General features: G+C 43.9%; 1 protein-coding gene across 3 annotated transcripts in view; it reads right to left on the bottom strand.

The window, feature by feature from the left end:
• DNAJC24 (DnaJ heat shock protein family (Hsp40) member C24) overlaps positions 1 to 15,723 on the bottom strand; it is a 507,623-nt gene that overhangs the window by 206,321 nt on the left and 285,579 nt on the right. For all 3 annotated transcript variants that reach the window (XM_069623542.1, XM_069623544.1, XM_069623543.1), the window contains exon 3: positions 4,521 to 4,659. In XM_069623542.1, the coding sequence (XP_069479643.1) occupies positions 4,521 to 4,659 (139 nt within the window). The remainder of the gene's footprint in view (positions 1 to 4,520; positions 4,660 to 15,723) is intronic.

Here is a 15,723-nt window from a genome sequence, read left to right as displayed (position 1 = left end):
GGCCAATATTATACCACTTTTTGCTAGGGCCAAACAGGATTTAGTGAGATGGGGGAAGTCTGAAATCTCCTGGATTGGAAAAATAACAGTTGTCAAGATGACTCTGTTACCACGCTTACTGTATGTGTTTCAGGCGTTGCCAATCTGGATACCGAGAACGGCCCTGAAGGAACTACAATCACAGATATTCAGTTTTATATGGTCCAGATAGAGGCAGAGAATAGTTAGATGTACATTAATGGCGTTCAAAGGGGCGGGGGGTGTAGCTGTGCCAGATATCGAAAGCTATCTATATGCGCCCCAACTGGTGCCGGTTCTGGAGAGTCAGAAGGTGTCTCAGGTGCAGGAAACTAAACACTGGGTGAATATTGAACACTGGTGCCGGTTCTGGAGAGTCAGAAGGCGTTTCATGTGCAGGAAACTAAACACTGGGTGAATATTGAACAGAGTGTCATGGGAACTCATTTACACAAAACATATTGGGTTTCTCCAAATGTCCGTAAGAGAGGTGAGCAGGGTCTTTTAAACTTGTGAGCCCCATTACAATATTGGGACAAAGCTGCGCGCAAATATGCGGTGATGACGTTTCCCTCGCCTAGAACAGGTTTCTGGGACAACAAGGAGTTTCCCCCGGGGTTCGACAGTGGTTGTAATTCATTCGCTGGAAAGAGGGGGGCCTGTACAGAGTAAGCCAGTTGTACAAGGATAATATCTCACATGTGAAGAGTGTAGACAAGCCTACATGTTAGGGGAGAGGGATAGGTTTGAGTATTTACTACTTCACCAGTGGGCAATTCAACCACAAGTGGCATCCGGGGGAACCGCAAGACTACTCTTTTCCAAGATGTTTATTGGGGATCCCCCGGCCCACCGAGAGCCAAGTTAACAACTCTTTTTAAGGTGTTAAATGGATCCATGTTTAAATCCCTGCATGCCTATATGTCCAGATGGGAAGAAGATGTAGGGAGGCCTATAGATGATCGCACATGGTGCAATAATTGTGTGAGAGCCAACAAGACTTCCAAAGCTGTTCACCTCAGGAAAAAATAGCTCCAAGCTATTGCTCCGATGGTACCTTACTCCGGAGCATATGCATAAAATCACCCCGACTATCCCCCTTGATGCTGAAGGTGCAACGCATCCTCAGGTTCCTTTTTCCACATGTGCTGGGAATGCCCACAAGTACAAACGTTTTGGCAGGCAGTAGTCACCCAGATTAGAGAAATATGCAGGTTCGAATTGGAGATGGACCCCCTGGTTTTACTTCTGGGAACTGAAGACAAACAAGGACATTACAAGTTAAGCACCAGAAGCTCTAGACTCTAATTACCTTTTTTCTGGTAGCGGCACGCTTAGTAATTGCACAGCACTGGAAGTAACAAAACATGCCGGGTATAAAGGAATGGTGGGCCAGAATGTGGTATGTGGCTGCCATGTCCACAATTGAGGCAGCAATGGGGGGTGAAATGTCGAAATTTTCGGCGGTCCGGGCCCCACTGATCACATTTGTGAGTGACTCTGATAATACTAACATACATCATATGCTCCACTAGATGTTCTTCTTTTCACTACTGTAGTAAGTGCTTTATCTGTGCCCCCGCATGAGACCTAATCTACAAGCCCCATCTTACTATTTACTCATAAACAATATCTGTGGATGTATTTACGAATTTGTTTTGTTTTACTTTAACCCGGATTTGATTTGTGCTTTTAGATAGGTTTTGTTTAAATTGTTGAAAAACCTGTCAGTTATGGAACAATATTCTACTAGCGAGATGCTAAAAAAAACAAATTGTAATACTTACAACCCTGACTTGTAATGGCGTCAATGTTATGGTAACAGACGCATTGTTGTATAGGACTCAGACTTTGCCACAGATTACCCACTTGCCGTCTGTATTTAAGGAAGGAACAGAACACTCTGCCATTCAAATAACTCCTCATCAAACGTCGATTGCTGAGCTGCGGACTATGTATGTTTCCGTACCCCCTCCTGCCACTATTCCCTCTCTTTTACCATCGCCTCTGACCAGTTGGTTTCATTGTACCCTACCTCCTTTCGTACAGCACTGCCTGGCTTGCTAGACAAATTTGCTCTATACGTCACTTGTTTGATGACCAGTCCTCCCTCGGGTAAACCTAGGGTGTAACCACTGCCAAGGTTAGAAAAGAAACCCAAGATACTTCATTATTCCAACTTCGCTCACACCTGTAGCTCAGCGCTCTCTTGGATCAACCCACATCTCTCCTGCAGCAACTGGCCTCCCACCTGCAGCCAACTTCTTTCCTGCTTCTCTTCATCAGCTAAAGCTGGTTAGTGTGTGTGTGTGTGTGTGTATGTGTGTGTCTGTGTATGTGTGTGTGTGTGTATGTGTGTGTTTTTTCAGGAACACCTCTCTCCTCAGCACGAAGGCATTGAATAACCCAAACCAGCCCTACCACCAGAATATTCCAGTTTCCTATATGGATAGTCTACTGCTAATTGAACAGGAGCCATCACAAGGCTGGCATTGTGCTGTTTAGGTTTCCAGTTGCAACTGTTTACATGAAGACTGTTTCCACACATGACATTTTTGCCCCGATAGGATGAGCCAAAAATAGTCTAACCCAAGGACCTTCCCATTCAAGCCTTTTCAGCATCATTTCCGAAATGCTCACCTGGAATTGGATCGTATACACATATTTTTCATCTTGGTTGCATATTTTTTCTCTTATATATCGATATTTAATATGATACAGCTTGCTTTTACAATAAGTTGCTACCAGGATAATAAGCACAATCTAGCCATCCAGGAATTTCCTCAAAATCAATCTTGTTGCTTACTATGTCCCCATGCATCCATGTATAGATTACTATATGCATCACATGATGATCTATATATGTCTATAGTCAAATAGCAGAACAGATATTAATTGGGTTAAAATGCGCCTGTGTGTATTTCTGGAAATTATTGGGAGCCTTTACAAAGAGCTGTAAGGTCGTTGATGTAGACATGCACACACATTGCTACACATACAAGTGAGTGAACAGGAAAATGCATTTCAGGCTGCTTCTTAAAAAAACAGGTATAGTTACTTGGTCTCTGGGTGAAGTAAAGGGATATATCACACTGTATTGAAGACTTAAATTCGGCCATAAAATAAAATTAGGCTATAATGAAAGAACCTTCAATTTATAACTTTACAATGAAGAAACATATTGTCCTATTTCATCCTACGAACAAGAAGAGGCGTGACCAAAGATAAATGCTAGGTTTAACATAATATTTTTGACCTGTGACATACTTTAACAAATATAACTTTTTTTGCGTAAAGGAAATGTGTACATTTAGCAGAAAGAAACAATGGCTGGAGGACAACAGGTTTCCCATGTACAATAGAGAAGGATTGGACAACAGGCAGCTGGCTTTTACGAGACACGTTGAAAAGTGGCAGTGGCTACACGCAATGGGGCAGAGAACACGGCTGCAGAGTGCAACTGAGTGTTTTCCCTACGGGTAGAACACCATTATTGACGACCCCCATTAACATGTAGGGTGTATATACATTTTTTGCAGGTTCTAATGGAAGGGCTGAGGGACGCCTATCCCGAGGCCAGAGCAGAAAGACAGCCTATCACTTCATGTAACGGCAGCCCATGTGTGACAGACCTGACCTACATTTCTCCCTTTCTTGCTTCCAACAGACTCTTGGCTATTTAAGAAGCTATTTTTGAAGATGCCTGAAAAGGAGGCAGGCCAAACATATAACGTGTTTTACCGGAAATGTTTTATACATCCATATTTGTATTTTAAAGGAAGCTTAGACGATATACGAATTTCAGATAAAGGGCAACACTAATATTAAACGCCAAATTATGCATTTATAATCCGGATCCACTGCAATCCAGTCACATCTTTTTTTCCCTCTGGAATATAGGCCACGCTGATGGGAAACAGAATTTAGAAGACCACATTTCTCACAGTTTGTCCAAACACCTCAAGAATACAAAAAATGGGATTTAATTGGCCTTCTGCAGAGTCCACTCTTTATGTATCTACATTACATGGGTCTGTAACACGGTCACGGGTGTACCTTTCTAAAAACAGTATTCTGACTTCCCTCTTTAGTTTTTGCAGTTGTAATGTTGCAAAGATATATAATCTTAAAATGGAGAAAATGCTGATAACCAAATTTAAGGACAAGTGATATGTTAGGAGTCGATATGAACCCATTAGTGATCCATAAAAGTATGTTTCAATAACCTTGGAATTTAAAATACGTCATTGTCAATAATATTGGGAACAATTATTTTTTCCAAATGAAAAGCTCACAATATCATTAAAAAAGAGAGCCCGCAAACAGCAACAGAATCGCAGACATTAAAACACAACAGCGTGTAAAGCAGTTTGCCAGCAAAAAAAGCAATTAAACTGAAATCAGAGATCACACAAAAGCACTTTGGAAATATCTGCCAAGCGCTGCTAGGCCCTGTGCTGGAAAAGCTGCTTCCACGGCATGACTGGGAGGCAGAGACCTACCACGCTGCTGCAGGTCATACTCTTTTTTTGTCTCTTCATTCCCTAGAATTTTCCACGCCTGATCGATTTCGATGAACCTCTGCACGCGCTCCTCCAGTTCTCCTGCTGGCACGTCTGCACTCTGTTTGTCTGGATGATACTGTCAATCAGAGAGAGAGAGAGAGAGAGACAGGGAGAGGCTGAGAGAGGGTGAAAACAAAAATCGATTGTACATCTCAAATTCATCTAAGCTGGGACGTGTGAACGTAGGTGTCGTGAAAAAGGGGCAAAAGGGTTGGGTGCAGGAGATTACTACCCGGCTAATTAGGCCACAGGAGTTCGCAGGAAAGCCATCGGGTGGCAGGACTGTCACAATAAGCTAGAGGGCATTTTCTGGATAATTTGCTGATGAAATCATCGGCATCAAGGGTGATTTAACTTAGGCAGATGACTAATGGCAAGTAAACATTGACACGCATAAGAAGCACACGAGGCCGATTAAGAGATCTGCTTTGAAAGAATACGCTTTACTCAGGGCAAGTGTACATTCCACCAGGAGATGTGGTCATAGGGCATTAACCATTGCTTTCAAAGGAATGCCAAAGCTGCCCTTACATTAAAAGTGGAGTGCCAATAGCTGGGGCAGAACATTCACAAAAGACCTAATAGTATGGCTGAAAGTACACCTTAACATCTTTAACTTCTTTCTAGTCCAGTGAACCAATAGCCCTTTCAGATCTGGCATTCGAAGCCATGGATCACTGGCTGAATAATTTGAGTCATAATAGTTGGGAAATGGTTATTTCAGGAACGGGCTGAAGATAAATCAGGAGGGAAAGCAAAATCGTTTGAACTGCAAGTCCCATTTCTTGCGTCTTCACCGCTGACATTAAAAACACATTCGGCTTATTGAACCAATACTGATGGAGCGTGATGAGGCCGGGCAGGCATGGCTCTCCAGTCTGCCCGGTGTCTCTGTTCCTAAAATCACTTGCAGAGAACGATTTATGACCCGAGCGTGGCCTTTTTGCAGTCCTCGTTGTATTTATGTACAGAACACTCAATTTAGGGCTTTAAATGTCTAGCTGTCAGAATGTTCCCAAGAGCAACGAACACAGCAGACACTACACAGTAGGGAAACCACACTCCATAAAATGATTTGCGATCCCACTGCGTTTATTACACCCATTATTATAGGGTATCCCGGATTCCCACTGCACACGGAGGATAAAAGAGATCAATCAACTACTTTCAACCCGTCTTTTAAATCTAATAAACACAAATATGACAGCTACTTTAAGAGCGCATTGTGCACCCAGGACTGTATATACAGGTAATTCGAACTGCTGAATCTAACCAACTTGGTAAAGATGGCACCTCTTTGCCATAATAACACCAAGCGATTACTGAATCTCTGCAAAGGAATTCAGATTTGGCACACAAAAATCATGCAAGGATCACAGGGAATGGGCGATCAAAACCGTCCTCTTAAAGTCTAAAAAAAAAGTTACAAATGCTCTCACAACTTTAACGTGGTTGGAAGTTAATGTGACCTGCCCTAAAAACTGATGGCGTTGTCCCGCTTGTCCTGACTCCAGAAGTATTGCTATGCCCTTGTTATAACCCCCTTCACCGTATTCCCAATCTGGTCCTGTGCCCCGTATGTACAGCACCCTGATGCCCTCGGGCTTTGGAGCTTTACAAATGCAAATAAATAAATACAAAATAAATATTTGTGCTTAACCGAAAGTGGCTTTGAAGTAATTTCTGCCCCCATCCATTTTACTTCCACATCTGCAATCTGGCCACATGTCAGTCACTTTATCCAATCCTACTTTTAATCTAACAGTCCGTTGCATGATTGGGGCACACAGTCTCACAGTCTTTTTTGTAGGTAACATCTTTCCATCCCCAACAAAAAAGTGCTGTTGGTTACTGTGGCGGATTGCCATTTGGCAAGGTTGGAGAAGCCATGGCTTTTTTGATTTTTATCAATTTAATAAATTGATGCAGGTAATTCCATCTCGGAAAGGCTAATCTGATGATCAGATTCCCCTTCCCTACACTCCGTGTCAAAAGCTTCGTGAACATATGTGCACTGTTGCATCAGTAGCCTGATTGCAACGCCTGCCCTACATTGTAGTGGCACAGAGGAGGTTTAAGTCACAGGTGCCCTCTTGAAAGTTTAAGTGACAGTCAAAGTCACTGCGGCACAGGTGAGCAATGAAGATAGGCACCCCTCTCCCAAAATATAATGATTATGAGTACCCCATGCTGGTCGAAGGGTAAGCTCTAAAAATAAGATATGCCTGAGAAGGGCATAGTCCCCCTGCTTAAAAAAACCCTCAATTGACCCATCCTCTCCGGCTAACTACCAACCTATTTCTATGAAATTACTTGAAGGTCTTATCACCCCCATTCTTGCTTCCTTTCTCAAATACACTTCGTTCTTTGACCCCATTCAATCCAGTTTCCAACCTGGTCGTGGCACAGAGTTAGTGCTTGTCTCAGTGGTCGATGACGTGGCCAGGCTGACCGACAGTGGTGGTGTGGGCACTCTAATTCTTTTAGATTTGCAAGCAGCGTTGGATACCATCGACTACACCATCCTACTTGGCCGTCTGGCTGGGCCTGGCATGGCCTCTCCAGGCAGGTCCTGTCTTAATTTCACTCTTTTCTCACAGATGCTCTCAGTCTCTTTCTCTTCCCTTTTTCAGTCGGCCCATGCCCAAGTCACTTGGGGTGTCCCCCTAGTGTACGATCTACATCCCTTCCCATGAGAAACCCCATTTCTTTCCTTCCTAACCCCCCACCGCTCATTAAACTACCAATAGCTGAACTTGGAGTTGGAGGGATTAAAAAAGAAACTTTAAAGGACCGAACTCCATGGTTCGTTAATTACAGAATTTCTGAGGTCACACACCGAACCGAATGGCCCTAGTATCAGGATAGAGCCCCGGATCATTTTAGATGTGCTTCAGTTCCAAAAGGACTGGAACTACATCGCCAACAAATCAACCAGGGGTTGGCTCATCCGAATTATAAACATAGCAAACGCAGTTTGTGTCAAATTAACGAATGAAATCCAACAAAAACAGGAGCAATAAACATAAAAAAATTGTCCTGGAGGCTTATAAGAAAGAACTAGAGGAGCTGAATGCCACTATAAAAGAATTTAAAGAGATTCATCTTAACAAAAAAAAAATCCCAAAACTAAAAGATCTGGTGGCATAGACCCATGAACATATCTACCTATATAGCACTAATGTGTAATATGAGGACAATTCCTCCTCAGACACAAATGGGTATAATGTGCGACAGTGGCGGCAACCAAGAACAACCTAAAAGAAAAAAAACCCTTTCCACTGGAGTTTTTCTAGTGCAAGCAAAGAGGAAGAAGCGCAGACTGGGACATCAGGAATGGACAACAGATCAGTCCAGAGACAGGAAGCAGAGAAGAGAACCAGTTTTCCAATACCAAGATGGTAGTTTCCAGCATTTTCAGGGGAGACTGAAAAGGCCTTTTTAGAGCAACAAGGTAGAGGACGAGGACACAGCAGGAGACGAGACCAGAAATCACCCAGGATCACCGGGAGCCGAGGGAGAGGGAGGTTTCCCTCACAGAATTACTAGTTATAAATTTATCAGACCACTCGGTGACTAGATGTGAAACTCAGGTGCTACAGAGAGGTATAAGCTATGTACCTACAGCCAATTATGATTAATTTAATACACAAATCGAAGTGGCCCAACTCCTACGAAAGATCAGGTTGAAACAGTATTTTGGGGCTTTAGAACTGGCAGTAGGGAAGATATCTGGGACACCTCAGGACTGCATGCCAAATCTAAATTCTACCCACCACCCCGACTGTGATGGCAGAATCGATTACCTTTTGTTCTTCTAATGGTTCTCTTAACTACCAAAATCTGTCGACAAATGAACGACAAGCTCTAGACAACTTGAGTAACAATACCCCAATTATCATCAAGCCTGCTTATAAGGGGGAAGGGGGTGGAGTGATCGTCGTAATGAACAGAGAAACTTATGACAATATGGTCGTTGCTGAATGACAACCAGCATTATTAACGTCTCCCACGTGATCCTACAGTGAACATCAGAATTATGATAGCATCAATAGTGGAAGAAGCTACCCTTCCAACGTATCGCAGCGTTTTATGCCGTACCTAAAGTACACAAAGGAGTTTCCCAACCACCAGGCTGCCCTTTTGTTGCAGGCATTAACTTGATTCTTGAACCCTTGTCCCAATTTGTTGACTTCTTTTTACAGCCTGAGATAACACACATCAAGTCGTACATAAAATGCACTACTGCAGTACTGAATTTGGTAAAAGATCACCTTTGATCCAACAACTCAGATATTGGTCACACTGGATATAGAGTCACTGTACACACCCATCCCCCAGATGGAGACTATTTGTTGTCAACAACATTCTAGAAGATACATTCCAGAATATAAGGGGTCATCTTTACAAATCCAACGCTTACTCTTACTACAGCTAACAGAGATCCCCCTGGCAAAGAATTTCTTCAGGTACAAGGAAGAATTCTTTGAGCAACTGTCTGGAACTGCAATGGGAACAACGGTTGCCCCCACCCTTGCTAACCTTTATGTTGCCAATTTTGAAAACAACCACATGTATGAGTACAATTGCAGGATCGCTCTCTGCCGTAGATGCGTCGACTATGCTCCAAAGATCTTTACAGGGGACCACGCACAATTGGAGGAATTCATAAACTGGCTTAACACCAGAAACAGGCACCACAAATTCACTTTCACTTCCAGCAAGGAAGCAGTGCATTTCCTAGATCTGGAAATTCAAGCTAAAAATTATCACTTACGGACCAAAGTTTACAGAAAAAGCATAGCCAGGAATTCTCTACTGCAGTTCAACAGCTTTCATTTTAAAATATTGTAAGACAAACTGCCTTTTGGGCAATATCTCTGTTTCAGGTGGAACTGCTCTGAAACTGGACAATATGATGAACAAGCAAATGCACTGACTGACCGGCTATGGGAAAGAGGATATCCAAGGAAACCTCTGAGACTAGCCAGAGAATATCCTGTGAGAAACTAAACTACAGCAAGACTGTGTAGCGTATGTTCAAATCTCGACACACCTTAATGCCCATGAGATTCTTAACAAATGGTAGTCAGGTTTCAGGCAGGGGCATGGGACGGAAACAGCCCGGCTAGATCTGAAATCAAGACTACTACAGATCTTGGACAAGGGCAAACCGCAATGCTTATGTTGCTTGATTTATGTGCAGCTTTTGACCTGGTGGACCACGGGTTGTTTGTGGCCAGGCTCAAGGATGTTACAGGTGTCTCTCAAAGTGCTTCCCTCTGGGTTAGTTCATTCTTGAACAACCAGTGGTGCAGAGTGTGTAGCAAGGAGGCAGAAGCTAAACATTAGCTCTTGGCGTTCGGAGTTCCACAATGGGCCCATTTATCTCCCTCACTTTATAATATTTTGACTGTCCCTGTTTTTCAATCTCCTTGAGGAAATCGGTGTTGGCTTTAGGTATTACGTGGATGACACGCAATGTGTCATCCCTTTCTTTGGTAATCATCTAGAGGATGAAAAGACTATCCATAAAATATATCATCTTATACAAACCTGGATGATAAGTATTGGTCTTGTATTGAACAAAGAAAAGACCAAACTCATGGTAATAGGCACAGAGGCTAAATTACGGAGGATGGGTACTGAATACACTCAGTTTCTTTTGGCAGGATGCAACATAAAAAATAAAGACAAAGTGAAAATGTTTCATCCATACATCTCCCAAGTCAGCTGTAAAACCATATCGAGAGCAATTATAGGGTCAAAAATTGACTACTGCAGTAGGTGGATGGTGGGCATCGCCAAATCTGACTGCACTAGATTGCAAGCTCTGCAAAATAGTGCAGTCAGTGTGATCATTGGCCTCAATAGGAGGGATCATGTGTCAGAGGCCAGACCCAGCTGCCTAGTGGGACAATAATTGAATTCCGCCTCTTATTGATCACTCATAAACGTTTGGCTGGTGTAAGCCCTTCATACCCAACTGAAGCGCTGGTTAATAAGTCCAGTACAAGGACTCTTAGGTCCAACAATACTAATCAATTTAAAATACCAGCCTGCAAATTGATGCAGGTGAAGATTTGTGCTTTCTCTCTGGCTGCTCCCAGAGCCTGGAATGCTATCCCTTCAGATCTCAGGGAAATGGGATCCACTGCAATGTTTAGAAAAAAACAGAAGACCTGGTTGTTTAGGTGATGTTGACTAGATTTTGTCCCAATTCGGGAAACCCACCGAGTCGCATTTGGCAAACACTGCTATATGCATTGTCCACTTAAAGATGGCAGTCTTTGTACGAGCCTAAAACCCTGAAAAGCCGGCATACTGTGACATGGTCAAGTGACAGCATGTAGTCAGGCAACAGTGATGCAAATATTCTGCTGGTGTCAACTACGCAAACCCGAGGAACTGCTGCTCGTTTCAGTACGGGGATTAACTTTACCCTTTCCCGGTAAATTGCAGGACCTCTGTGCCATAGCAGGGGACATCCACCAAGGGCAACACTAGATTGGGAATCCATTGCTAGCAGTGACGAGCATGCGGCTCGAATTAAGCAGGGCTTTGTAGACACGCCCTGCTTCGAATCTGTGTATTCTACGGCATGCGTTCTCTGGCACGCAACAGTTAAATCAGCAAAATATTACCATTGGATCGTTGCTAAGACTAGCATCATAGTAGCATTGACTCCTTAGTTAGGAGTGTGTGATCCCTTAATTTGAATCACCCACACTAACGCAGCTAAGCAAATGCATCGACATACAGAACAAGTATATTCAGCAGAATACTTAGAATTCCATGCATTTTCTACCCATGATTACAGGTTTTCTCTTGCATGAAGTATCCACATGAAGAAAATATACACTTTCATACCACTGAGTATCATTTTGAGAACCACAAAGTCGAAGTAAGGCTGCTATATGTCATTTTAAACAAACAAGTGTCTAAATTCGAATAACATGATCAGGAAGTTATGGCTCTAAATGTCTAAGAGAGAGAAGTGATTGATTTCATATTAACATTCTAGGGTTCCATAAAATGTACAACACCTCACCAAAGAAGCAGAAGATGAGACAGTTACAATTGACTTGCTGGCACACGATTTGGTTCGGCAAGCGAAGTGGCTGTAAAAAGTGTTTGGCCAATTATGATAAGTCAGTATTAAATTATACTCATGGGAGCTTAACGCTCTTCAAAGACTGTTCTGAAAAAGGTGGTACCATGAAAGTAACCACTGAAACCGGTAGACACACAGGTAGTGAAGGCTAGAAAATACTTGCCAGACACTATGAATACCAGTTGGTCCGAACGGCTAGCAAGCTGTTCGACTTACTGATTAGACTTTAAATGCACTGATTCGTTTTTATAATATTAGTTTTAGCTTGCTTGAAACTCCTAGGGTATAGGCCAATAAAGTTGTACATTGCCAGATTTACCTTACTAGGCGTCCTATCCTGTTATTTTCCTTTTTATGTGTAAAAGGGGACCCAGACAGCTACTCGTTATTGGAAAACAGCATTATGAGAAATTATAAAATAACATATTCAGCCTTTGTTTACAATAACAAAAACATTAATAACTTGTTTCCTTTTTCTATCCACTAACATACAGGTGGCTCACCAGTGCAGATTAAGGCTATTCCCTGGCATAGGAAGGTTGAGTTAGAAAATGTCTCTGTCTGCCTTTGTTCTGTTTCTTATTGCTACAGTTGTGCCTAAAAACTATCGAGTACGATTAACTAACTACACGATAAGCAACTTGTTTGAGCGTGTATTTGATCGCATTTGTCGTCACACTGAAAGTCGGTCTCTCCTCAAGAACTTTTTTAACACCGCTAGATTGCTGAGTGCGATAGTCGATCCCAGCGAAAAAGGTTTGCCTGACCTAATTTTCGTGTTGAAATATACAGCTGGGGCATAACCTGTAAGGTTCATTAGGAGCAATTGCCCCCTCCTTGGGTTGTTAGGTCACAGGAGCCCTCTTGACAGCTGAAGTGACAGTCAAAGTCACTGCATCACAGGAGAGCAATTATGATATGCACCCTTGTTCCAAAATATCATGATTATGAGTAGCCCATTCTGGTGGCATGTTAAAGTCTAAAAATAAGCCATGCCTGAGAAGGGCATGAGAAGGGCATGGTCCACTGCTTAAAAAAACCCTCATTTGACCCTTGCTCTTCGACTAACTACCAACCTATTTTGCTGCTTCCGTTTTCTATGAAAGATCTCATCACCCCCATTCTTTCTTCCTTTCTTGAACACACTTCTTTCTTCGACCCCATTAAATCCGGTTTCCGACCAGGTTGTGGCACAGAGTCAGTGCTTGTCTTGGTAACTGACGACCTGGCCAGCCTAGCCGACAGTGGTGGTGTCGGCAGGGCTGGCCTCTCTGGACAGGCCCTGTCTTTGTTTCACTCTTTCCTAATGGATCGCTGTCAGTCTCTTTCTCTTCCCCCTTTTCAGTCGGCCCCGGCCCAAGTCATCTCATTTGACGTGTATGTTCAGCCTCTGGCTAAATTGATCCACTCTCATAGTTTTCGGTCTTACACATATACGGATGACACAGAATTGTGGTACGTCTGGATCTTCAACAATCTGAAGCTGCTACAAGTCTCCGCTCTTGCCTTGAGTCAATGGGCAACTGAATGTGCTTTAACGGGCTCAAGATCAACAGTGAAAAAACTGAGGTACTGGTGGTTGGGTCTCCTATAGTTTTTCTTTGAACCGCAGATTTCTGGCCCTCCTTTCTTTGTCCGTTTCCCTCCCTGGTGGCCACTGTGAAAGACCTGGGCGTTAAGATCTCAGTTTCTCTGTTTGTTGGACTGGTCACTTTAAACTCAAGGTCCTACGTAAGGTCCTTTCTTTTATACCGCTCCTCCCCCATTTCCATGCACCTGTAGTCACCTCTGCTATATTTGGTAATCTGGACTATTGCAACTCTCTTTATCTCGCTCATCTTGCGTATTTCCTCCACCGGCTAAGTTCCCCAGAATCCTGCCACTAGAGTGGCCTCAGGTTACTTATATTGTGCACAAACGTCTCCCATACACGTGTCCTACACTGGCTTTCTGTGGCTGGCAGAATCAAATTTAAGACCCTCTGCATGGTCCACCATGCCTTTTATGGTCACAATGCAGAATTTCGTTGGGACAAATTCTGCCCTTATGTTCCCACTAGATCTCTCCAATCTGCGAATGCCCTGTGCATCAGGTTCCTCGGTTCCACCACACTGTGAGCCAGATCAGCTGTAGAAGGTGATGTGACAGGCTGGTCTTGCCATATGGCAAGGCAGGAACCTGAATGTCCATGCCTTTTCTTTGATCTCTTTGTGAGGGTAGGTAACACCCTCCTATAGAGAAAGGCATTCAAGGGGAAACTGCGCTGTGCCCAGGAATCAAGCATGACCATGCCCATGCAAGAGGAGTAGCCTCACACCAGGGTGTTGCATACCCAAGAGACCTTTGATCCTAGTGAGAAGGGAAGGAGTCGGGGCGAGTTTAGATAAGGAGAATCATGTACAAATGTCAGAAGGCAAAGTCTTCTTCATCCAAGTACAGGGATTGGATCCCTAAAGCAGGCTAGCTTTAGTCCAATCACCTGTGGGGGTTTGTCTTTTAAAAAAAAGGGGATCTCACACCACTTCTTTGAATTATAATTTGGCTTCAACCTTTCAAGAAGATTTCAGTGGACCACTGTCGGGAGAGTGGATCCCTCCAAAGTCCTCTGCCGGTGTGGTGAAGACTGAGTGTCAAAGGCAGAGGCAAGCTCTGTCCCCTAATTATTGTCAGGGACCATTGGGGATAATCTGCTGCAGGAGCAAGACCTGCCACTCCACCAGCCACAATGGTACCAAGGAACTCACTGTGATGTAGAATACCTGCAGTTGTGGACCAGCCTCCCTAGTGCTTGGGAGAACGATAACAAGGACCAAAATGCATCCTTGAGCAGCTGGATTGGGACTTGCAGCAACCAGTGGACAGAACCAGCTAGGAGTTCTGTGTTCTCCAGACAAACTACTTTGATTCATGATTCAAGCCTGATTTGAACACCTTCCAACGTACAGGACCCGACATTGCTGCTTTTGTTTCTCTACCATCTCAGACCGCTTTGCTGCATATTAGAACAAGTTCACTGCCACACTGTGCCAGCTGAGCATGCCGTTGCCTCGGCTCAAACCAGAAGACCTTTGTTGCAGCTGCAGCCTTTGAGCCGCAGTCGAACCGCCAGCAATCTTCATCAAAAGTTGGCCAGGACAGGGTTGGGGGGTACTCCTTTGAATGGCGATCTTTGCTCCAACTGCTCAAACCTGTTTGTGCAATCAAGCCACCAGAATCTTCGCCGTCCCCTGGATGGTCAAACTGACACCAGTGGCCCACACAATCTGCATCTCTTTAAGCACTGCAATGTACTCCTGCCTCGACTTTACTCAGCACCTGATCGCCACATGGAACCATGCAACTACTGCCCTTGAATTTTTTGACCCGACGTGCTTGCACTGATCTAACCAGCTCAATGACACCTCTTACCACGCTGAGCCAGTCACCTGTCTGGCTTGAATTAACTGCTCCTTGCTGGCTCTCGACTATAACCACCAGGACGCTACTCGCCAACTTCCTCCGGGCTGTTACCAAATGATTCGATCTTGCTCGACCTCGAAACACATACTGGAATATCAAGGTCACTGCTTTGAATCCATACCAGACCTCAACGCCAACTGCTGGAGAATCACTCATAGATCCTAACCAGCAGATACACTCATCACAGGAGCCAAAATGTTGCCATTCATGCACCTTGAACAGGCAGCTAAGCAACCCAAACTAAATACACAGTCTCTGACCTTACTGGAGGGTTTCTATATGAAAACACTGACATCACAAAGAGACACTAGGAAAAGCAGACCGCCCCAGGGGAGGAGGATGAGATGCAGTACACCATCCAGCCCACTTTAAAATCCAAAATGGCATCTGGCTCTAATGCAACCTTAGGCCAGACCCTCGACAGACCATCTGACTCAGAGCATATGGCCTAATCAGGAAAATGTACAACCTACAGCGCCCAGCTGGAGGCTATCACCCTAAGGTCCACCCAAAGGGAGGAGCCAGTAGGCTGTAAAATCCTGATAACCCAGCAAGAATGTGAGTCCT

Source organism: Ambystoma mexicanum, chromosome 11, assembly GCF_040938575.1.
Source record: "Ambystoma mexicanum isolate Mex_15411 chromosome 11, UKY_AmexF1_1, whole genome shotgun sequence".
NCBI classification, from domain to species: domain Eukaryota; kingdom Metazoa; phylum Chordata; class Amphibia; order Caudata; family Ambystomatidae; genus Ambystoma; species Ambystoma mexicanum.
This window is presented reverse-complemented; position numbering and strand designations above follow the sequence as displayed.